The 23,798-nt window shown below is 37.9% G+C and overlaps 1 protein-coding gene across 1 annotated transcript in view; it reads right to left on the reverse strand.

Annotated features, from left to right (window-relative positions):
* Positions 1-23,798, reverse strand: part of LOC112115930 (inaD-like protein) — a 206,818-nt gene that overhangs the window by 20,550 nt on the left and 162,470 nt on the right. The window contains exons 35-38 of the mRNA XM_024213156.2: positions 23,606-23,742; positions 8,192-8,275; positions 3,044-3,237; positions 1,085-1,232 (exon numbers count right to left, since the gene is read on the reverse strand). Coding sequence (XP_024068924.2) covers positions 1,085-1,232; positions 3,044-3,237; positions 8,192-8,275; positions 23,606-23,742 — 563 coding nt within the window. The remainder of the gene's footprint in view (positions 1-1,084; positions 1,233-3,043; positions 3,238-8,191; positions 8,276-23,605; positions 23,743-23,798) is intronic.

The following is a 23,798-nucleotide window of genomic DNA, read 5'->3' on the forward strand; positions in this document are numbered from 1 at the left end:
GAAACCATTGAAAATTGAAACCTAAAACCTATTTTTTTATTCCATTTGTTTTATCTGAACAATGTAAAAGGCATCCATCCCAGATTCTAGGGACTTCATAGAAAATCTATTGATTTCAATAGAAGTCTTTCCATTGACTTAATGGCCTTTGGATCAGGCGCTAGATGCTCAGCCACCCATTACAAACCAGCAGCAAATCCCACCCTACCTGTCCAACGGAAAACAATACATCAGCGGGAAAAATACTGTAAAGCAGAATGAATCTGAATTTGACATACGCAGATTCACTTTAATAACACGTTCTCATACCCTTGCTTGCTGATTCCTAGATGGGCCAAATCCTTGCCCTCATGCAAAGCCTGAATAAAAGAACTTTGCACATGGAATCTGGAGGACAGAGTCCTCTCCTCCCAACATAATTTCAGGTAGATGGCAGAGGTAGCAGGCTACAATAATATTCCCTATAGCCAGAAATAGCATCCACAGTCTTCTGTCCCCTCCTACACTAACACAGGCATTCTTTCCTTGGCCCATCCACAATGTCCTTTCCCACAGTCCCATGGAGAGTGTTGTGCATGTGTAGCAAAGGAGGGGGCAGAGTCTCCTTGAGCAGGCTTCTCCATGCCCTGGATGTATGTCTGGCCAGGATTTGTCCCCCAGTACTTCAGGGCAACAGCACCAACATGTGAGGAAAGCCTGGGCTTGAACACATTTACACTGCAATTCTATGGCTGCTAGGTTAGTGCAAGCAAAGCCAAAAGCATCTCATTCCAATTCAGTTCCACAATTTTATGACTCTCAGCTTTCATAACATTTTCCCATTGCTTGAAATAAATGGTTACATTCTCAAATAAATGCCTAAAGTGATATCTGTATCTTCATTTTGCCACGATGTACTACATAAATATATATGAAGAGCTAAAACTAAATGAATCTCCCAATGTAATTTCCCTATCAAATTCCTATCTGTCTCGATAATCGGTTTCAGGTTGTCCAGGCTATGTGTAAATAGCACCCCAAGATAATTACCTTGTATACACTCAGTAACTGCAGTTTCATATCTAAGAATGTATTATGTACTCACCTTGAGGATAGTGGCAACAACCTCTTGTGAGGCATTCCTCATATCCTCCCCATTAACAGACAAGATCTGATCTCCTTGTATTAATCTCCCATCCAGGTCTGCAGCTCCTCCTTTAACAATGTCAGAAACAAACACTCCACTTCCATTTCTGATAATACAAGAAGCATATGGCTAATTACACAATCCACTAGTCTCTGTGAGTGCAATTCAGATTACATACATTTATGAGACATTAAAAGAAACTTGGGAGCTGAGAAAAACTAATTTTAGATTACACCTAACCTTCTGAGGTGATTATAAGCTACAGATTTTAAACTCATTAAAATAGGAAACCATGCACTATTTCCCTTTCCCCTTGTGCTATTAGTTCTGGTGTGTACAATCTGTTCAGATAAGAAAAGCATATGCTACTGTAATATAAAAATACTGCCCAGACACCAAGGCACAATCTGCTAAGGATAGAGTTGGACTATCTCTTGATACGCTTGGTAAGAAGTGGCTTCACTATAGATTTCCTTTTCCACACAGGGCCAAATGCTATCTCTTTTCTGCAGCCTTGGAGTGCCCCAAGTCACAGAGAAGAGCACAGCACAGAGATTTTTGTAGCTTGCACATGAATTTGTGCACCCTGGGCAGCACAGAGCCCAGCTCTGTGGGACGTCCCAAGTACCTAGACTGTGAGGCTTGCAAGAGCAGGGTAGAGGTGGGTTAAAACACGAAGGGGACAAGACCAGTGGATCCACCAGCCACAGAACAAGGGAGAATTCCTTCCTCAGTCCCTGAAGAACTTCCTGGTACTTAGTTCAGCTACTTCAGCTTGGTGTGGAGGAAGTAAAGGGCCAAAGACAGGTGAATACTAACTTCCACTTAATGTATACATTATCTTTTATCCTGAAGGAACCTAAGTGCTTCACAAACAAAATGGTATATAATAATATTAATTATACACAGGGATAATTTAATCTACCACAGAAATTCAGCTAGCTCTGGAGGGAAACGCAACCGCGCCATAGGAGCACGTAGCAATACTACACAACAGTCTAGCATGAAGGCAGTGTGAGGAGGGCTGGAGAATACCATATCAGGTTTCAGGAAGTAGAATTAAATAACCCATATGAGAATCTGCTCACAACACCAGCATTAAACATCTCTTATGAAAACTGCCATAGAATCCTTACTGACCACAAGCCATTTGGATAATTACATGATGATTTTTTTTTTTTGGCAATAAGAAACAGCAGTTGCTGTGAGTTTTACACACAGAGACTGATCAATGACTTTGCTTGTGCTATAAGTTTTCTCTAGCAATAAAATATAAATTAATATACCACAGCTTTAGTATAAACAACTTTAAAAGAAATGCTTTAAAAATACATTAGTAAAAAGCCACTTTTACTTTTTAAGCAGCTATTATTGACTGTACCCTTTCTGACTCCACATTGTGTTATTAGTATTTTATAGTTAATGATTGTAGAGCTCTCTAACTAATCCTCAAAACAGTTCCAGGCAGTGGGTAGTAGTACTATCCACATTTTAAAGCTAGAAAAGCTAATCCAGGTAGGCTAGGACTTGCCAGCCGTCACAGACACAAGCAGAGTTGGGAATAAAACACAAGAGCGCTTAACTCTCAGTCCTATGTTTGGTCACTAGACCACACCCTTCACAAACTGATATTCTTAGTAATATTATGTTATGCTACAAAATGCCAAATGCTAAGGGAAACAACAAATAGCTGTGGGAATAGTGTTATTATATTACATACATGCCACTGTTATTTCTAGAGGAGTCTAAATCAAAACCCCAAATCTGAAAACCCCCACGGAGAAGTTCAGATCCCGACTTTTGTGGCTGGAGCCACTCTTTCTGTATTTCACATTCTATGTAACGGCTACAATTGTTCGTATGGCAAAATAAATTCTCACTTGAAACGCAGTTGTGGTAAAACACAGAAGTTCTTACCGTTTTCCAACAATGCTTAGACCTAGTCCTCTGCCTGTTTTCTTTTGTAGATCTACATAGAAAATCTCCAAATTCTCTTCATCTTTATAATGAGCTTCATCTCTATAAACAACCAGTTGCACCTTTTGAGGTGTCTGTCTCAAGGCTGTGATAGCTTCTTCATGACTAGCATTCCTCAAATCAATGCCATTAACCTGGAATAACCATCAAACTGTTATTTTTCCTAATTACAGTTTGTGACGTTGCACTCTATATGATTTTATAAATATATGCTAATGAGTGAATATAATGTAACTGGAATATGCTTCATGCAACAGGTCTTTTGTAAGGTATTATTACAGAGCTATAATCTACTGAATGTGATCATTCTATTTGTATAAATGTATCACTCTTGTATCTGAAACTAGAAATATGAAATATAACTCTGAGGGCCTATTGTAAATATGCAAAGTGTGGGCCATTAATGGTGGTTTGGAATCTTGATGGCTTCCATCAACCAGGACAACTGACTGTGGATGTCTCTGTTTGCAGGCAAGCCTTCCTGTAAGTCAGGCTGGGAGGAATGAAGTCTTGAAGTGACAAGTGATCATGTCACCTGAACTGGAATCCATCTTTAACCTGGTGTCTTTCCATTGAGAAGGAGGGGGTGGGAACCCAGAGAGGGACAAAGGATTTCCACCTTACGCAAAAGATATATAAATGGGTGGAACAGAACAAAGGTGAGAGCCATTATGAAGAATCCCCTAGCTACCACCTGAGCTGGAACAAGAGCTGTACCAGGGGAAAGAATTGTGGCCAGGCCTGGAAGGAGTCCAGTCTGAGGAAAAAACTTGCTGAGGCATCTCTAAGGGTGAGAATATCTGTATTCAGTTTGATTAGACATAGATTTGTGTGTTTTATTTTATTTTGCTTGGTGACTTACTTTGTTCGGTCTGTTACTACTTGGAACCACTTAAATCCTACTTTCTGTATTTAATAAAAATACTTTTTACTTATTAATTAACTCAGAGTATGTGTTAATACCTGGGTGGGCAAACAGCTGTGCATATTTCTCTATCAGTGTTATAGAGGGCGAACAATTTAGTTTACCTTGTATAAGCATTATACAGGGTAAAACGGATTTATTTGGGTTTAGACCCCATTGGGAGTTGGGCATCTGAGTGTTAAAGACAGGAACACTTCTGTAAGTTGCTTTCAGTTAAGCCTGCAGCTGTTAGGGGACGTGGTTCAGACCTGGCTCTGGGTTTGCAGCAGGCTAGCGGGTCTGGCTCAAACCAGGCAGGGCACTGAAGTCCTAAGCTGACAGGGCAGGAAAGCAGGGGCAGAAGTAGTCTTGGCACATCAGTTGGCAGCTTCCAAGGGGGGTTCTGTGATCCAACCCGTCACACAGTTATTAATGAGCTTTACACCCCCACACTATCTGAGCCCCTCACAAACATTAATGTATTTATCCCTGTAACAGCACTGTGTGGCGGGGAAGTATTCTTACTCCATTTTACAGAGAGGGAAAGTGAGGCACAGAGCAAGAAATCGGCTTGCCCAGTCACACAGGAAATCTGTGGCAGAGGCAGGAACTGGACCCAGACTGCCTGGGTCCCAATCTAATGCCTTAACCACAATACCATCCACCTATCTACTGTATATTAGCCATTCTTATATTACCCTATGGTTTACCAATTTGACATGGTTGATTATTGACCTTGTGTATTTCAGTTATGACAACGCTGTTTTTAAAGTACTGCACAGCAAACCAGGGCATTCCTTTCTTGGAAAATATGGGTGCAATAACATCATAAAGAGTACTGTATAATAATTCCCAATGTTATCTAAAACCTTTTCAGTAGGTTCTAACTTGAGGCTTGATCCCGCAATCCTTACGCAGGCAAAATTCCTATTGACTAAAACTGACTGCAAGATATGTGGTATTCAGTGATTCGGTATTTGCAGCTATCTCCCCACTGCCTTTATCAATAGAGGTGAATAAAGAAGCCAGCTAGTGAAAAGCAAAGGAGAATCGAATCGACATTTTAGTTTGTCACCTCTCATCTTGAGTGGAGGTGACGGGTATAGGCCACTGTGGGAAAACTCACACTTGCAGATATCCATAGACAAAAACCCACCACCTACCATAACTTCAGACCAAAATTTTCAAACTTGAGAGTGCCGAGGCTCTACAACTTAGTGGCCTGAACTTCTGAGGTGCTGAGCACCATTTTCTGATGACCAATGCTGCTACAGTGCCAAGCTTTACACATTGCACTGTGAGCTTTCCTACGATGCCTTATACTGGGTCACCTCAACTTGAAGTGAGATGCACTTTTTATGGTAACTCTGTCCTGGCCTCTCCTGATCAGAAAGCTGTCAACTGGTGGCTTTGTAGTGTTCACTCTTGTCTACTGAACAATGGGGAGAAACGACCAAACTCAATTCATTTACAATCATAAAGCTACTTCCGCTCCCAGTATCAGAGGTGAAAGTGTTATCTTTCTCCTCTGCACATTATACATTTCTGTTGCTTTTTCTTTGCTGGTATGAATGCTTAGATTCCCCCTCCCCTCAATATCACAATGCTGAAGAACAGAAAAAAAAAGGAAAAAATTAAGTGCTGGCTGGAAACCAGATCTTCTCATCTGTGGTAAGAGAGCATTATTTTCTCTAATTCTCATTAGTAGATTCACTATCTTCAAATGTAAACTTACAGAAAAGTTAGGAAGTGACAATATTTTAGCTTTAAAGAGGTAGCTATTAGATGATTATTGTGCTTTGTTCCAATAGATGGCACACAAGACCACTACAGAAGCTCTCAGTTAAGCTTCTCGACCTAATCTGAAAGTATTATAGGTTAGTAAATTCAGATTGAGTTTGAATGGTGCAATGGGTCTGAGCAAATTTAGAAGTATTCAAAAAGTACTGAAACTTGGAATTCTGATTCCAGATCTAGCCAAACGTAGTATCTGTATCAATATCCTTTAAAGTAGGCTTTGCAGAATTCAATTTTTATTTTTGCATAATGTCAATCGATACCAATGTTTATTTTTAAACTTATTTTAAATTATCAATTTAAATTTTCACAGTTGTACAAAATTATGAGTTTTAAAGCATCCCCCCCCTCCCCAATTTTTATCCATTTAAATTTTCACAGATGCAGGAAAATATGGGGGTGGGGGTGAGTGAGAGAGAGAAAATAATTATTTAATGACAGTAGATGCTGAGATTCAAAGTGTTAAAGCTTTATACATGTTAATACACAAATTGTCAACTTCACATGTCAAATTATACAAAGTAAATATCCTTAAATCAAACTCTAATAAATTCTCAAGCAGCATTTTTGTTACTTTGCCCATCTGTAAATTTCGATTACCATCAATGGAAATATTCTTTCCTTGGTTTGTGTGTGTATGGTGAAATTGACATTTACAGATAAAAATCTAATCCTTCAAGCTTACTTTAAGCCATCTTCAGATTATCTGCTCTGTGCATTCATTTATTTGTCATATATTAAAAAAATTCTAGTGTGTCAAAATTTAAAAGTTTAATAGGGAAGATGAAACAGTAATTGTATAAAAGTATAATACAGTAATTGTAGAATGTAATACTGACAAATACAATAGTGTATATTTTTATAAGTTACTATGCAGGGAAAAGGTCAGTTCTTTGTACTCTTAATCATACCATAGTCATATATTAATCATAAAATACACTAAGTTCATTAATTCTAAATAGGATGCATACATTTATGAATATGCTATACATCCCTATATTTTTCTTTACACATATATGTCTACACATGTTGTACATTTGCCTCATTAGGGCAGTTTTAAAGGTTACAATTCATACAAACATTATGGCATACACACATTTGCACCTTCCTGCATGGTCAGTGAAGAATTTATTAACCTTCTCCATTTTTATCACATGGTTAATAATCATATGTTGTTCAGACACAGTTGTTTATAAAACGAAAATAAATATAGCCATTAACATTAAAAAAATATTTTCTGTGCAAGAGTTGTAAAAACAACTCCCCAAGTGCCCCTCACTATTTTTCTAACCCCATGCACTACAGCAAAATGGGTGTGCTGGGAATTTGTCCTGATCTGACAGCGAGACACTAAAAACAGCTGTAGTAGAACCACCAGAGCCTGTCTCAAGTCTAATTTGCAGTCAACAACATCCCTCTCTTAACCCTCTCCTCTCTAGATTTCCATATATTTGAATTTCCAATTGTCTCTAACAATTATGGTGCCAGTCTTTTTGTTACATTAAGGTACAAATAAAATTGTTCTGGTGACCATGTGCATATAGAACTAGTCAATCAAATTATTCTAATTATATAAGCAAAATACAAGCCTAAAAGGTTTTACACCACAGACTAAGCTCCATAGATCAGCCTGCATGAATAGTTTGGAATGACTCTGCAATCACCCACTTATTTGCACAATATCCTGCAAAGCTCAGCTTTTATGCCCATGTATAGTTACAGACAAGCAGTTAGACAATACATTAAAAAATAAACCATAAACACACTATTTTTCTCAGTATAATGCTTTAAAAGGCTCTGGGGTCCAGATAAAATATCAAGCTTATAAAAAGGGTAGTAAAAACGGTACACCTTTATAATTATGTTGATTATTGATGAAACATACACACTTACAATTATTAATCTGTTGAAGATGTTGTACTAATGCTGACCAGAATTGCAATGATATGCTCTACATATATATTGCAGAACATAAAAGCATAACAAAGGTACTAAAGGTTACACTATAAAGCAGGCTTCTAAATAAAAGATTAAACAGATGGATGATTCTTAACTATTGTACATTTGTACATGACATTGATGTAATTCAAAAACTATCTTGTCTGATAAAATGAAATCTATTCTCAAACTGTAATTGGTAATTTATAGCAGTTTGTGAAATATTTCCTGGGATTTTCTTATTGGTAAAAAAAAAAAAAAAAAAAAATAAAAAAAATTTAATTTTATTTTAAAAAAAAAAAAAAAAAAAAAAAAGCTTCATGAACTTAGTGTAACTGGTGTCTTCATTACAAGTATCAGAATCTACTAAATGGTTAGAGTGGTCCTCTGAAGAAAGCAATTTTGGATTAAATACAAAGCTATTTAAATAGGCTTCATAATTAATTTACCTCAAGAATCTGATCACCAGCCCAGAGTCGACCATCTCTAGCTGCTGCCCCTTCTTCATAAACTTCATGGATAACTATAGCATCCTGTAGAAACAAAATTTTCTGCATTAATTCTCATCCATTGCAAAAGTTTCTTAAAATTGATAGTTACTCATCCACATCACGCAGCAGATAATTGAGTACCACCATATTCAAAAGACACAGCATTCCATGATTTAGTTGATGTGAAGACAAGTAAGGCTGTGCTACAGATTATAAGAAAATTATTACACCCATTCATCTGCTATCATCTACATTTTGGTTAAAAATATTTTGCTCACCACTTCAGAGTAGTACTTCTTACTAGGTTTCTATCATTTTTATACATTGGCATCAGCAATATATGAACTCTACCTGAACTGGTGCATTAATATCATTTACTTTTTATGACAAATTTAAAACCAGACTTTTCAGAGTTATGAGTATTTTTAAGGGTTTGGCATAGATGCTCAACATTAGGCAGGAACTTGATGCCTTGTGGTGAATAGAGTGGTTAGATCTGCAAGAAATGAAATCCAGAAGAAATGAACAATGGTAAATACTAGTTTATTACTGAGGTTGGAAACTGTTGGCAGCAGGGCCAGCTCCAGGCACCAGCCCACCAAGCTGGTGCTTGGGGCGGCACCTGGAGGGGGGCGGCACGCCGCCCTCCCCCCGGCGCAGCCTCTGGCCGCCGGGGAGAGCGGAGCCCCGGTGGGGCTCGCCGCCCTCCCCCCGGCGCAGCCTCTGGCCCCCGGGGAAAGCGGAGCCCCGGCGGGGCTCGCCGCCCTCTCCTGCCGTGGGGAGGGGAGAGGGAGGGGGCGGCGGGAGGCTTTTTTGCCTGGGGCGGCAAAAAAGCCAGAGCCGGCCATGGTTGGCAGTGGCAGATGTAGTTCAGGGAAGGTTTCAGTCAGTGATACACTCTTATTGCCAGCAGTAGATGTCCCCACAGAAAAAGCATTACAAAGAGCATTTTCTTATTTTGCTAGTGCTTTCTTTTTGCATCGTTTCCCTTCACCCCCAATACCCCACTGCAGTATTTCTTAGGCCACAGTTCTGACAACTGGCCTCATCATCAAAAAAGATGTGCCATTTTATAGTGTATATATAAAACTTTTCTTCTTTCCTTGTCCTCTTCAAACACTGAAACACAAAGAATCACTGGCTGCAACAATGCAGCCGATAATCATGTGTAGTGATCTCAGGTCTGAGGGTATCAGATACCCATCTCTTGAGTAGATGAGGCCTACAAACATGTTATAGTTTCAGAGTCCCTTTAACAGCCCAATATATTATGAACAAACAGTCTTTCTCCAGGCTTTGTAGCACAAGGCTGTAAGGTAGCAAAGTGCAGACCCTGCTTTGCAGTCCCTTCCTGACTGCATATAAGTAGGAAACAGCTGGTGCTGGTAGCATATAAAGTGTGTTCATGTTTTTAAAAACATTTTTAGATGCTGCATATATACATCACTCATCGCAAGGCTACATGACAAGAGAAAAGTATCTTTGTGTGATACTTTATTGGCGCACGTGGTGTAACCTGAACAAAGGGGGGGGGGGGAAATCAAATGTCCAAAGGCTAATCCTGTGATAAAGAAAACGTTCAGAAGCTTCCTCCATTTTAGTCCCACTACTGCTTGTTTTAATGATGTAGACTTGTATTTACAACTACTCTGCTCTTATTGAAGCACAGCATCATTATTGAACTCTGTTCTCTGATAAATATACACCATTTATCCAGAGCAAAACTGGCGAGGCGGGGGGGAGGGGGCAGTTATCACAAATGGATTACAGCTGATATAAATATCCCTGATGCAAAAAAAAAAAAAAATGAAATATCATGTTAAAGTGCTGGTGCTGGGGCTTTTCATCTTGCTGAAGCTCCTGGGGTGATGCTGACAAACATATTCTAATCTGAAGTTGGTCATGGGTATCAGCAATGAGTTTTGATTAACATCAGATGCAAACTGGTGCATTGGGGCAGTAGAACCAAGAAAAGGTATGCAAGATTTGAGAAGAGTACAGTCCTTCACATTTCTATCAGTTCTACTTGAAATAGCAGACTCAGCACATGGCACATGTGAGGGAGAGTCAGCAGAGACTTGTGAGTCTGCAGTACACAGCAACAGGTTCACTTTTAGAGCTGGCTGGGAATTTTTCATGGAACTTTAAAAAAAAAAAAAAAAAAAAAAAATCCAGAAAATGAACCGAAACTATTTGCAGGGAAGGTTAGTTGAGATGTTCAGATTAATCATTTTTAAAAGGTCAAAATCAAACGATTGACCTGATCTGAAGATGATGATGTTACTGCTGCTGCTATTTTGAGATGTTTATTTCATGAAAAATTTCAAGATTTTGATTTTTTTTTTTTTTTTGGTCCTGAGTTAGGACAGAGAATTTTTTCAAAATACCAAAATTCTCATGGGATGGGAAAACTGTTTCCCACCCAACTCTACTCAGACACAGAGGAGCAAATACTAGGGAGGTGTACAGCAGATACACAGCACAAGATATGCAGTATGGGCAGGGAGTTGAAACTCAGAGTTCTGAATACAATTTTTCCTGTTACCATGCAATAGCACAGTACGAGCACTCACAATCCTAATCAGGATTAGGCCTCAGTGCCCTGGGCATTGTACAAATACATGGATAAACACACTTCGTATCTGGAGAGCTGATGTAAGGATTGGAGATAAACCTGTATAAAACACTTCCATTATCACGATTTTAAATAAATACTTCATTAGAAACTTTGAATACTCAGTTTCTTTACAGGTTATTCCACAGTGCCTGTAGTGTGAAGTACTTTCTAATTTGGATAATCCTTGTTATAGATGGATGGTAGTGTTACCTGTAGCTTAGTTTGCCTAACAATTTCCATTGTAAGACCCCGTATTTAATTCCTGTTATGTAGTTTTTGTGTGTGTGATCAATCTAATGGTAGCATTCACAGCTCCTTTTAAAACCAGCTAGCCCACTCAGTTACCAACCTTCCCCAATATTATTTAGTACATACAAATCTCCAGATACTTAAAAACACTACTGATGTCACCCTCTTTCTTGAAGGCTTAGATTCAGGAAATGTCAAAAACTATTAGCCTGAATCACTTACATTCATTATTTGAGAAAGCAGTTGGTTCCCCATTAAACTGGTGTCCTTGCACATGTTAGAAATTTAAGTGGGCTATATAGTCACAATTTATATACTGTAATAAAAAGAAAACTGTTCTCATTGCTACACTTATTCTGATAAAGAACATTTCTAGATTTAAAAAATGCATTTGACCTGCCAAAGTCTTATTTTTCTTACATAGTCTTAGCCAGATGATTTTAATCAGACTTGTCAAGTAGATGCAAACAACTTGAACCAATGGATGCTGATTGCACAGTCAAGATTTTAAAACAGCACTAAGAAAGAAAGTAAGAGACTGATCTTAACTTACAGTTCTAAACAAACAGTAATCCTTCCTCCTATTGTTTCTGGGCTTGGTCCAAAGTATATTGAACTCTATCGTAGTCTTCCATCGTCTTCAATGGACTTTGGATCAGGCCTTATATGCATAGGGTATTATATTATACTGTTTTGAACATACATGTACAATTATCAAAAAACATTTAAGTTACAGTTAGGGATTTGTCGGAGAAAAACTGAGTTCTCACTTTTTGTTTGGGTACAGCATTGCAGTTCTTTTCTGACAGTTCTTTTTCTGCTTCCACAGATTCTTAGTGGCACTATTATAGTTAATATTTAAAAAGCTGCTTACATATAATATGCATGCTATATAGGTGTCTTATGTCCTGTCTTGGTCTTGTGCACTATCCTAGTCTAGCCATCCAACAACTGAATAGCAATCTGTAATGATTCCATCAATGTACAAAGATATCATGGTTATCTTGGGGGTCCCAAGGACAGAAGCCATGATCTATGGATACCAAAACAAAAACCACATCTACTGAAGGAGAACATCTACCAAAGGAGAATGTCAACTTGCTTTTAGTCAGAGCTTTAAACTTCTGAGGGCCGGCCATCCGAAGGCAGTATACTGCAGCAATGCATTTATTTTCTGATTGTGCTCTCTTATATTTATAAAGGAACATATGTGACTATACACATATATTTTTGGTCTGCACTATTTTCTTCAAAACAATCTGCATTTTACTAGAATCACACTGTAAGGGAAACATGTCACCCTATGTGTGAACAAAAATACTGAAGAAGAGCTCTGTGTAGCTCAAAAGTTTGTCTCTTTCACCAATAGAAGTCGGTCCAATAAAAGGTATTACCTCATCCCTCTCATATCAACACGGAACCAACACGGCTACAACAACACTGCAAACAACGAAAATACTATATATTTAGAGCCTGATTTTCAGAACTAGTAAGCATCTGCAGCTCCTATTGGCATTATGGGTAAGCTCAGCACTTTAAAAAAATTGAAAAGTTAAAAAAAAAAAAAAAGAAGCTCAAAAATATATCAGGTAAAAGGTTCTTTAAAGTAAGATATTTATTTGCTACAAAATACAGGCTGCTTTATTTATTTATTTATTTTGGCAAAAAAGTGCCAGAAACGACACATTTTAATCATTGTGTATTTTGACAATGCATGCTCCATTAATCTCGGAACACTATACAAATCAGGAAGTGAAATACTATTTAATAGCTCTCATGTGTGTTTGAAAGGTCCAGTGTACATGCCAGGATATGCAAACAGCAGTGCTCCATGTTAAACAGGAAATTTTCAGACTTCTGCAATTTTAAACATCCATATTTATGGAACCAGGAGTAAAAGGTGATGGGAATATCTTGAAGCCAAAGGGAAACTACAGCAAGAGAACGGTTACTTACTTTACAGTAATTGTGGTTCTTCAAGATGTGTTGTTCATAGATTCGACCCTTAGTCCGCATGTGCACCATGTGCACAAGATCAGATTCTCTTTGGCCAATGGTATCTATTGGGACTGCACCAGTGCCCTTGGTGCCCTCAGGCCCACTCTACCTGAGGGCATAAAGGGTCAACAGGCCCAATCACCCCTCAGTTCTTTCTTCAGTGCAGAATCTCGTAGGAATAGACTCCATAGTGGTGGGGGGAAGGGTTATGGAGTCTGTCCTCGAAGAACCACAGTTATTGTAGGTAAGTTACCTTTCCATCTTCTTTCAGTGATTGGCCGCACAGATTCCACTCTCGATGACTAACAAGCAGCTATTTGCTTGAACATGGGTAAGAGGAAGTCCTACTTGAATAGTGACTGCAGGACAGCCCTCCCAAAATTGGCATCTGATCTGGAAACCTATATGAGGGAACAGTGAATGGTAAATGTGTGGCTCAAGCTCCACATAGCCGCTCTACATATCTCAGGTAGAGGAATATTCCCCAAACAGGAGGCTGCCTGAGCATAAATGCACTGAGTTCTAACATGGCTTGGGGGAATCTTTTCTGGATAACTCCTAGCATTTTCTTACATAGTCGAAGACCCACTCGCATAACCTCTATGTGGATATAGGTTGCCTCTAGACTCTGGCAGCAAAGGTCATAAATAGCCTGCATGTATTCTTGAAGGATCTTGTTCTGTCTGGATAGAATGACCATGTTCTCATTACGTCAAGTGTGTGAAGCTTTTCTTCACACAAGGAAGAGTGAGATTTAGGAAAGAAAACCAAAAGGTGAATATACTGGTTCATATGGTCAGTGAAGAGAGAACAATTGGTCAGAGATCCCCTCCTATCCAGGCCTGGAGGTCTAAAAACCACAAATAGCACAGGCATCAGGGAATGAACATAGTTACCCACAGGTTGTTCTACCTGATCTTTCAGAGAACCTATGTGACTGTGGAGAGATGAATGAAACCAGCTTCCTAAACAGGAAAAGCACTGATCTGGTGAGCCCTCAGGCTCGAGAATCACAGACAATCGTGGGGCAATTTCACCAGCTGTTCTGACATAAGCCATCTACAGTTAGGCATATCCCATCAGTGGTAGACCTGAAACTCTACGTTTGTTGGTTGAGACTCCAACACTAATTTGTTGAGAGCTAATGGCAACTGAGTTAATCCCTTTGCAATATTTCTTTCCTCCTGCTCAGAAGGACAAGAAGTGGCTTTTCGACCAGGAGCCTCTTCCCAATGCAAGTTGGCAACAAGACCAATCAAGACCTTTGCAAACATTTGGGGCAATGGGGAAGGGGAAAAAAAACAAATGCAAGGATCATGAAACTAAAATGCACCCTACTAATCAATGACAGTCATCCTCTTTCAAAAGAAGTCAAGTAGGAAGTAGGAAGATAAGAAGGGATTATGGGGGAGGGTCTCCACTGAGAACTACAGTTTATGGAACCAATAGCTGAAGAAGCACAGCTCCAGGATTCTGCAGAAGCCTCAATCTGTGTCAGGTCCAGGAAACACTGGAAGTAAAATACCAGGCTCAATTGGCTCAGAGGACCTCCACTACGAGATATTGGGGTTCTGGAGGAGGGGTGAAAGGGAGGGGCACCTCATTCCAGTCAGCCTGCTTGCTCAAGCTGAAGGATGGAGCTTTGGGGGAGTAGTGGGGAGATGCAAGGGAATGAGCCCTGCCTGCAAGAACTGAAGCAGAAAAGAGAGACCAAGCTGGCCAAGAACAAAAGAGGAAGTGAAGAATACTGAGGAAGAGAAAGAAGTGGAGAGAAGAAATCCTCCACTTCCAGAACCTTGGCCTAGACAAGGGAGGAGGCCTGAACTTCTGATGCAGAGGCTTCTTTTGCATGACACCGAATGGTCCTTGGTTACCTTGTCCAGATAGTCCCCGAAAAGCTTAATCCCCATAAAAGGGATATCAGTTAATTTTGATTTGTCCTGTCTCCAATGTGTTGTTCTAGTCTCTGAGCCAGATATCTAGATGGACCACCAGCACAACCTCCGTAAGATCTAGCCACCACTTTGGCACTGTCAAGGGCATCATCACAGAGATTAAAAAAATATTTGGCTTCTTTGTGTCTGAATCCTTTTTCCATTGCCTCTTCCTATCTTTTAGTTTTTTCTCTCCTAAGGAAGAGAGAGAGAAGGGGGCAGAGCTGGAGGGCTGAGACAGGTGTTCCATGCCTTCACTATCAGAAGACAAAAAACTGGAAGGAAGTAGGTAGACTCCTGCTGATAAGATTTGTCACTTATGGTAAGAGTTAACTCCTTGCTTCCCAAGAAGTGCAGTTATTTGCATTTCCCGTATACAAACAATGGGAGAAGAGAGGTATACAACAAATGCAACTGTATGGGAAGAGAACATGAAAATAAATGTCTAAAAATATATGATTAATGTTTGACACATTACTTACTGTGTCTCAGACTTAAAGAACAATAATATCGAATCTCTTAACTCAAAGGTTTTTAAAATAAACTAATTCCCAGAGGCTCTCTTAAAGGCAGTATTTTATGTCTTACAACTTCTTGTTACTTAGTCACAAGTAGACTTTATTGATATAAAATATGTAATATGTGAAGTATTCTATATAAACTCAAGCATTTCCCAAAGGGGAACTATGGATGGTAAATTGTACACATGATAATGTGAGCAATCTTTTGTTTAATATTCACAGTCTTATGAGGAAATAGTTGTATTCTGATTTGATTAACCGATCGTACTGTTTGCCTAACCCAGTATAACACATTTCAAACAAATTCACCATGCAGTAAAGTATATTGCAGCCAATAAACATAGCTATTAAAGTTGATAAAAAGGGCAGGACCTTCCAATGATTAGTAGTACTACAGGATTACAGACACATCCACTCACCCAGGGCAAGTAAAATATCATTAATTGTTTCATTATCATCAATCATCACAGTAAAGGGAGAGAAAACAGATTTTGTGCCTGACCTTATAAATCTGTCATTACACTTTTAAAGGCTGGTTCATGGATAACAGTAGAAATCAGCAGGTTGCATGAAGGGTGTCATTGAAGAATTTGGCCCCATATAAGGATTTTTCCAGAATTTAAAATAAATCCAGCTGCTGGTTACTTGTAGGCAGAGGAAGTTACACCAAATAAACTGTGCTATATAGGAGTATTTGTTTCTAAATTCACAGATCTAAATGTAACCCAGAAGACAAAAGTTCAGCAAGAGCAACCAAAGGCTGATTAATAGCAAAATGCCTACCTTATGTAAGTAGTATATTTAACGTACCATGCTGTATGCAGAATCCTTTCCAGAACCCAGATGCTTTGCAATGACTAACATTCACAAGGGATTAACAGATACCCAAAATGCAAAGCCAAAACACTACTGTAATAAAACAGGCAATATAATGTAAAAATGTATTACTGTGTTAACAAAAATATTTTTCATTTCACAATACTGAAAAACTTTTCTACAGAAGGTCAAGAAAAAAAATCTGTTTCCCATTTAAGTACAAACCCCTGCATGAAATGTTCACTTGCCAAGTTCCATTTAAAAAAACGGTTAACCCACAACTTCAATATGAATATAATTTTTCATGCTAAAATATAGATTTATTTTAAGGAAATGGATAATATTTGTATTACATTTTATGGGCCTCTCTAGTTACATCTGGTCCATATTTATTCAAATTTTATTCAGCTTGCATAATATTTTTGCTTACGGTTATATTAATTAAGATCAGAAAAGCTTAAACCTGGAAATTCAATGGCACTATTCATTAACATTCCTTCAGTCTGCAGTCATAGACATTTGCAAACTCTCCTTTGATTCTGAAATAATAAAACTAAGGTAATAAGATGTTTAGTGTAAAAATATATGACTTAAGTAAGAATGATAGAAAGAGCTATGAATCACATGCCAAAGCAAACCAAAGGTTTTGAAAACGTATACATGCTCACTTTAGAGGGAATAAAAAAAGTGCAGGACCATGTACAAAATTTTAACTCCCTCACTCTCGTTTTTTTAATTAAATTAAAATTGTGAAGGAAAATACCCAGGACCCAATGTATACCACAGGGTAGGTCAGATGCATGAAAGAATGAAAGTGTAGGAGACATGAAGCCAAATGCTAAGTTGCTTCAGCTACCTGTGAGGCACAGCTATTCCTGAAATAACTTTTTAAGATGTCCTATTGTTTTTGAATAGCTTTAGCTTAAATTTTGTCATTGATTTGAAAGCGATTGACCCTCTAAAAGTAGACACTTCTTGGCGAGATAGAGCTCTTGTGAAGGACACAGGTTACTGAAGGCTATCAAGTATATGATCTGCACCTCTTGTTTATGTTGACTCCTCTTTGTGATGACTTGTATGCAATGTTTTCTTGTTGTGGGCCAATGTTCATTAGGAACAAGGATGAACCCACCAATCTCATTTTTATGTTATCCATTCAAGAAACCAACCCAGTTCTCCACTATTTCAAGTCAAAGACATTAACGCAGCTGACATCAAATTGCCTCCTATTTTATAAATTTGATGACGAGACTAACAACTCACAATTAATTAACTTATATGAGATACCTGTCCAATTTGCAATCCACACTGGCCCATCTGAACCATTTTACACAACTACACAATTAGGTTAGCCCACACATCAAAGGCCCTATCAACTTACAGTTTTCTATCTCCATTAGCACCTTCCTACAAAACCATATTTTAAAGTTAAAGTTTAGAGAAATTACATTAAGTTTAAACAAGGTTCTGTAGGAGGGTGCGAACAATGTTAAATGAGACTAGTATCTCATTTATACATAGTTTCAAAGTTTCTACCTACTGGCACAAAGATTAAAGCATCTACACTATAGGTCTATTTAATGATTACTGACCACTTTGACTACCTGTTGATAAGTAGTGTACTTCATATACTGAAGACTAAAAAGAATGAGATGAACGTATGTCTTCCTTCCTTGAGTGCACACCATTCAGCAAAGAGATGGAAATAAAGGCCCCGATAATTCTCGCATTTAAGTTAACAGTAAACATTCCCATTAACTTTAATGGTGCCCCCCAAAAGCACACGGTATTTAAGAAGTCTATGTAAATCCCAGATACTTAATTCACACAGACTTTAAAAAAAAACAAAACAGCCTCATTGATTCATTAACAATTCACAAAGGCCAAGAGGATGATGCCTTTATGACTACTTTTTGTTCCCAATTGCATTAGTTAATCTAAGGACTTGGAACAGGTCAACTCATGAGACTGATCAACATGTCTAGAATTACTCTTTTCTACATATCATACAGTATCAGAGTAGCATGCTTGTGTATGTATATATTTGATATCCAGATATAGCTACATCAGACAGAGCCTAAAGGCAAATATTTTATTGCCTACAAATCTCTAGTGTCATTAACAAGACCCAAACTTTCATTAGTAATAATAATTAGCACTTATAACTTTTTATTTTTAAATCACATCAAAAGCATTAATTCATACAACAACCCAAGAGGTAGATATTATCCCCCATCTTGTAGACAGAGAAAACTAGATGTGAAAAGGGAGTAAGTGATTTCCTGAAAATCCACAGAACTTTGCAAGCCATAATTAGAAGCAACTTCTGACTTCCAGTGTTCAGATTACACCTATCAGTTCAGTATGACATTTTAGTTACACCCATCAAATGGCTATAAAAGCATGGTTAAGAAATTAAAATTAAATATTTTACCCTCAAAACCACATTTGCTTCTTCTCTTGGATAATAAAAAAAGATTTAAAACATAAGATTTCTATAGCCATTTTTGTTTATAGTTTCATTCATTGTGTAATAGACTATTAACACTTTGTACCAATATTCAGGAGCAATATATTACTACTATCCTCCGGGGGACAATATTATGCTCTTCATCAGTAGAGTAACTCAACAAATGTATTCCATTTCAAACAAATTTTAGCACTAGCTCTTATTAGTGATTGTACAGAAAACCTCCCAAACTTCAACTGAGTGTAACCAATGTAGTCATTGCAAACAGCCTGAAAAAATGGCTTTAAGAGGTGTGAACTTGCTTTCAAAGAGGTGTTGACCCTGAAACTTAATGATGCCAACTTAAATGTCAATAGTGTTAACTATTTCATTGCTGAACATTTTAGCAGAAACATTCCTCACCATAGTAAACCAACCTAAGGCTTCTCCAGGTGCTAAAAGCCCCAAACTGTCCCCTACCTGGTACCAATTCCTCTAGCTTGACTTCCTCCTCCAATAAATTCTACAGTGAAGATACTGTATGCATTTTCAAGACTGCTCTTCAGTAAACTGAGAATTAAAAATGTTGGGGCACCATAAAATTAAACTTAATACCAAATTTGATTAACAGAGTACTTTTTTGGTTGTGTTTTTCATTTTCATATTTAAATCAATTAAAAATGCTTCATTTTTAAAACTTTATCTGAAGCTGTCACAGAACTTCCAGCCTCACACACCACAGAACCCAGGCCCTTTAACACAGAATTTAGGTCAATGTTGCTGTGATGTATGGGGCCTTGAGTAAGTGCTATGTAATACCAGGTGGGTTCCTAAGGTTTTTTGTTGTTCTTTACTTCCACACTCTAAGTTAAAGGAGACTGTTTATATCAGAGATGACTTACTTGGAAGGAAAGGAGAAGCCTTACCACACTACTCTTACAAAATTCATTGCTGGTCAAATTCACACAGAGGCTTCCCCAATTTAACTGCTATAAAGGAGAGACCATGTGTTGAAGAGATGCAATGTAAGATAAGTGGGAAAACCAGCTCTCAGAATGAAAAGGATTAACTACTCCTCCTAAAATGCTAGGAGAGCACCAAGAAGAGAAGACAATCCCAACAAAAATGCTGACAGACATTTCAGTTTTTCCAAGGACAGTCCTGACTTCTCCAGATCTGTCCTCCCAACAATTACATTAGTTCTGTCCAGTGCTCTCCTGCTTCCCCTTTGAGTGCAGCCAGAATACTCAATTACAATGCATGCACCTTGACAAGTTTTTTTAAACAGAATATTAAGGTCTTCTTTCCGATAAACAATATTTTAGTTAAGAAACTGCATTCTCATCTCCTGTGGAAATTAACCTCCCTGCAACATTCTGCCATATTTTAATGCCTCTAGTTTGTGACTTTTGATGATATTCAAGGTTATAACTTAAAAGTCATAGAATGTATTTCATTTTTAAGTGGTGCTTATTTTTGCAAGGCTGCCAGATTTACAATGCCAAAAGCCAGGGCAGTATATCATAAACTTAAAGGAGCTTCAAAATAATTTTGAACTGGACATTTCTATTCCATGAGGAAGGCTGTTGTGGTTCACTGTGTTATCGGTAAAAAAACCAGAGCAGCAAATGAATAATTAAATAATTTTGGCTGCAAATGTATTTAAAAACATATTGGGCTAGGTCTTTGTGTTCTTACCCTAGCTTTCTTTCTAGATTAATTTAACAGCCCTAGCAAAAATACACAAGCTCTTCATGGATCAGCTGTGATATTAGCACATCCCAGTATTATTGTGAGCCAAGGTATATCACTAAAGCACCTATTATTCACAATTCAATGACTACATAATTCCCCCCTCAAATGTTTCCACAAAGTTATCCACACACAAAACACATGGAGGATCAGATGTAACTCTGAAGGAAAGGAAAGAAGAAATATGTGCTACCGTCTCATTTTCTGAGAGAGCAGTGCAGAGGGGAATTTTTCAGTAGCTTCGATGTGAAAGGAAGTGCCATTCGCACAAGCCTGCTCTTGCTCTACCATTGCTTGCCTATCCCCATATGGAGTACATCTAGGTATCTCATTCCTATCTTCTACCTGTTGCATTTATACTCTAGGGATGCAAGACATCAACTCCCTCTCTCTTTCAGACATGAGAGTGTACAGAGTAAATGGAGGCCTACAGGATAGTGCTCCTGTTCGCTTGCTCCCTGACCTCAAGCACTCCCAATGGCCGCATTTGAAAAAAATATATTTTTAAAGTATCAAATGCAAGCATGTTGTGGAAGCCAGCTTCAAATTAACTTCCCTTCACTATGGAAAACTATAGGCCATGGGCACAATTTCCTGCCACATAAATAGGCCTGAAGTGGCTGCAGATATCTATGGGCCCTGAGTATCTAATAACTCACAAGCAGTGAAGCTACCAGTCAATTATTTTGGCTTTACAGATGTAAAATTTACCCACCTATCCCACAGAATTGAAAATGAAGGATGAAAAGAAGCACGGGGCATACTAATTAGCTATCAATAGTTCCACTCCTTTGTTCTTACCTTATATCCCACAGAGCCAGAGGGAGGAGGAGAAATTTTTCTAACAAACGCAGATGGTATTTCCCTCCACTGCTCCTGGTTTTGTTTTATTATTCTCTCAGTTTTCACCATCAAACCACAAAACAATCATCATCTCTTTGCCCTAGTGACAAACATGGCATCAAAATACTGAGAGCCAGGTCACCCGATGGTGTAAATCAGCTCTATTAACCGAGCTAAGTCAAATAAACCTGCTGAAGATCTGGCCCCTTTAGGTCTACAATTTGTCTGTAGTTATGCATATGCATGTCCCACTGAAGCGAAGAGAGATTGTGTGCATGTAACTGAAGAAAGAATCCCTTAGATCCCCACAGTAAATTAGCAGACCAGACAATGGTCTAATAAGAGCATCTTGTTTACTATGAAGTAATACTGCATGCTTTTGAATGCTCAAAATGAACAAGATGAAGACCAGCTAAGATTTATTTTGGCAGGTCCTGTAACTTAAAAAAGGAAGTCAGACATGTTTGAAAATTTACTTCATACGATGAATTTCTCTATTGCTGAAAGCAAGTTGATAACTTCATAAATTGTTTTCTTTACAAATTTCTAGGTTGACGCTTTAATAAATAATCTAACACACACAGAATCCAGTCTATAATAGCTATTGAATTTAGAGCACAGTGTTTTTTTTTTTTTTCCTGTTTGCCCCTCAGCAGAAACTTTTATGTATTTCATTACTATGAAATTCTCAGGAAAGATTTATAATGGATTAGTTATGACAGGATGCCACTTGGAATTTGAAAACATTTAAATGAAGAAGCAAAAAGAGATGGCTCAATATAAAACCCTATATTTGAATCCCCTAAGTTTTAGGGATCTTGATAAAATGGAACTTGGACATAAACCATCCCACAGCTTTACAAAACCAAAACTGAACCAATGATGTTTGAAAAACTTAAACCAGCTCAACCCAGTTTTTCGAAACTCCATCTGAAAGAGAATCATTTATTGGAACCCTACACATTTTGGAGCTTCAGATAAATGGGACCAAAATTCTGAACTTCTTCTGATCTGGGTTCTATTATAATAAAACCAGGACATGGCCTACAATTTATAAACAAAATCACCCAGTTGTGCCGTGTCCCTCTCATTTATATTTTGCTTAAGATGTGACTGCCTCTGAAATGTTTCAAGTTGTACCTGCTGAGAGTAACAGACCTTATTGCTTAAAGATGTATTACTATGTATTTTCTTGAATAACTGTATGTAAAGAGATTACGAAGCAACTCTATCAGCTTAATGCACTTCATGGCAAGATTCAAGATGACCCAATGCTCATGCAAACTGCAACAGAGCTGTATACAGAGAACTCTAGACTCAATTTGCTGATACCAAGAATTTCATGTTGAAAGTCTGTTAAATTATAGTACTATATTGTATCTCGCAGAGAAAGAGTGAAGAACTAAAATAGCAAATCACCTAGCACAAACAAGAAAGAAAAAGTTTAGGCTAGCTAACCTTTTGAACTTGCATATCGATGATATACTTTAATGGTGCTGAATACAATACAAATTAGAATGGTACTGACAAAAAAAATCAAACTTTTTAAGCAGCATGGCTGGAGGGGTAGACTAAACAAAGGAACACACAAAAGTAATAAAATTATCTTTGCCGATCTGTGTCCAGCCTGGGGTGGTACTGGCAGGGACTTAGTAGGTGTCCTGCTTAAACAGTGCACAAAATAAGCATTTGTGTTTTTAAAGTATGCAGGTGTTAGCACAAAGCAAAGCTGTGACATTCATTTTGTGATCCAGTCATGGACATTTCAGATTAAATACAGTAATTTACAATTTCATTATTTTTTTTAAAATGAGAGGGAGAAGGCTTATGTGTAAAATAAATAGAGCTTATTCTAGGAATAATAAAAGTGAGCAATGGGAACTCATCGAAACCTTTAATTTATATGGCTTAAATTGTAGAAAGTGGGGTACATAATAGACAATTATGATGGTAATGGAAGATAGTAGTGAAAATATATATAACTGTCAATTTAAAAGGAAATAATAAATACTGAATCTTACATATCAGGCAAAACTACCAAGTTTATTAAGAAAGCAGCTGTATGCCATTCACAACACTGAATAATTTAGCAGAGGCCTACTGGATATATGGTATTGCTTATTTCAAAATTGTCTTTTCCTTATTTTTTCTGCTTCTTAATTAAGGTAATGAATAATAGCTTAACAAACTCACAAGTGGAGTATCTTTTCCTCCTACAATGCTGAGACCAAGGCCTGATCGCCCCTTGGATATTTCTATAGTCATCTCTTGCCCTGGAACAATTGGGCATGTGGCTGGATCCACTGGCAACAGAGGAGGCAATACATTGCCTAAAAACATTAAAAGAAAAAGAAATTAGTCAGCAATATTAAATGTGCATATAATT

The sequence above is a fragment of the Terrapene carolina genome, unplaced genomic scaffold (assembly GCF_002925995.2).
Source record: "Terrapene carolina triunguis isolate 2854851 unplaced genomic scaffold, T_m_triunguis-2.0 Scaffold211, whole genome shotgun sequence".
NCBI classification, from domain to species: Eukaryota; Metazoa; Chordata; order Testudines; family Emydidae; genus Terrapene; species Terrapene triunguis.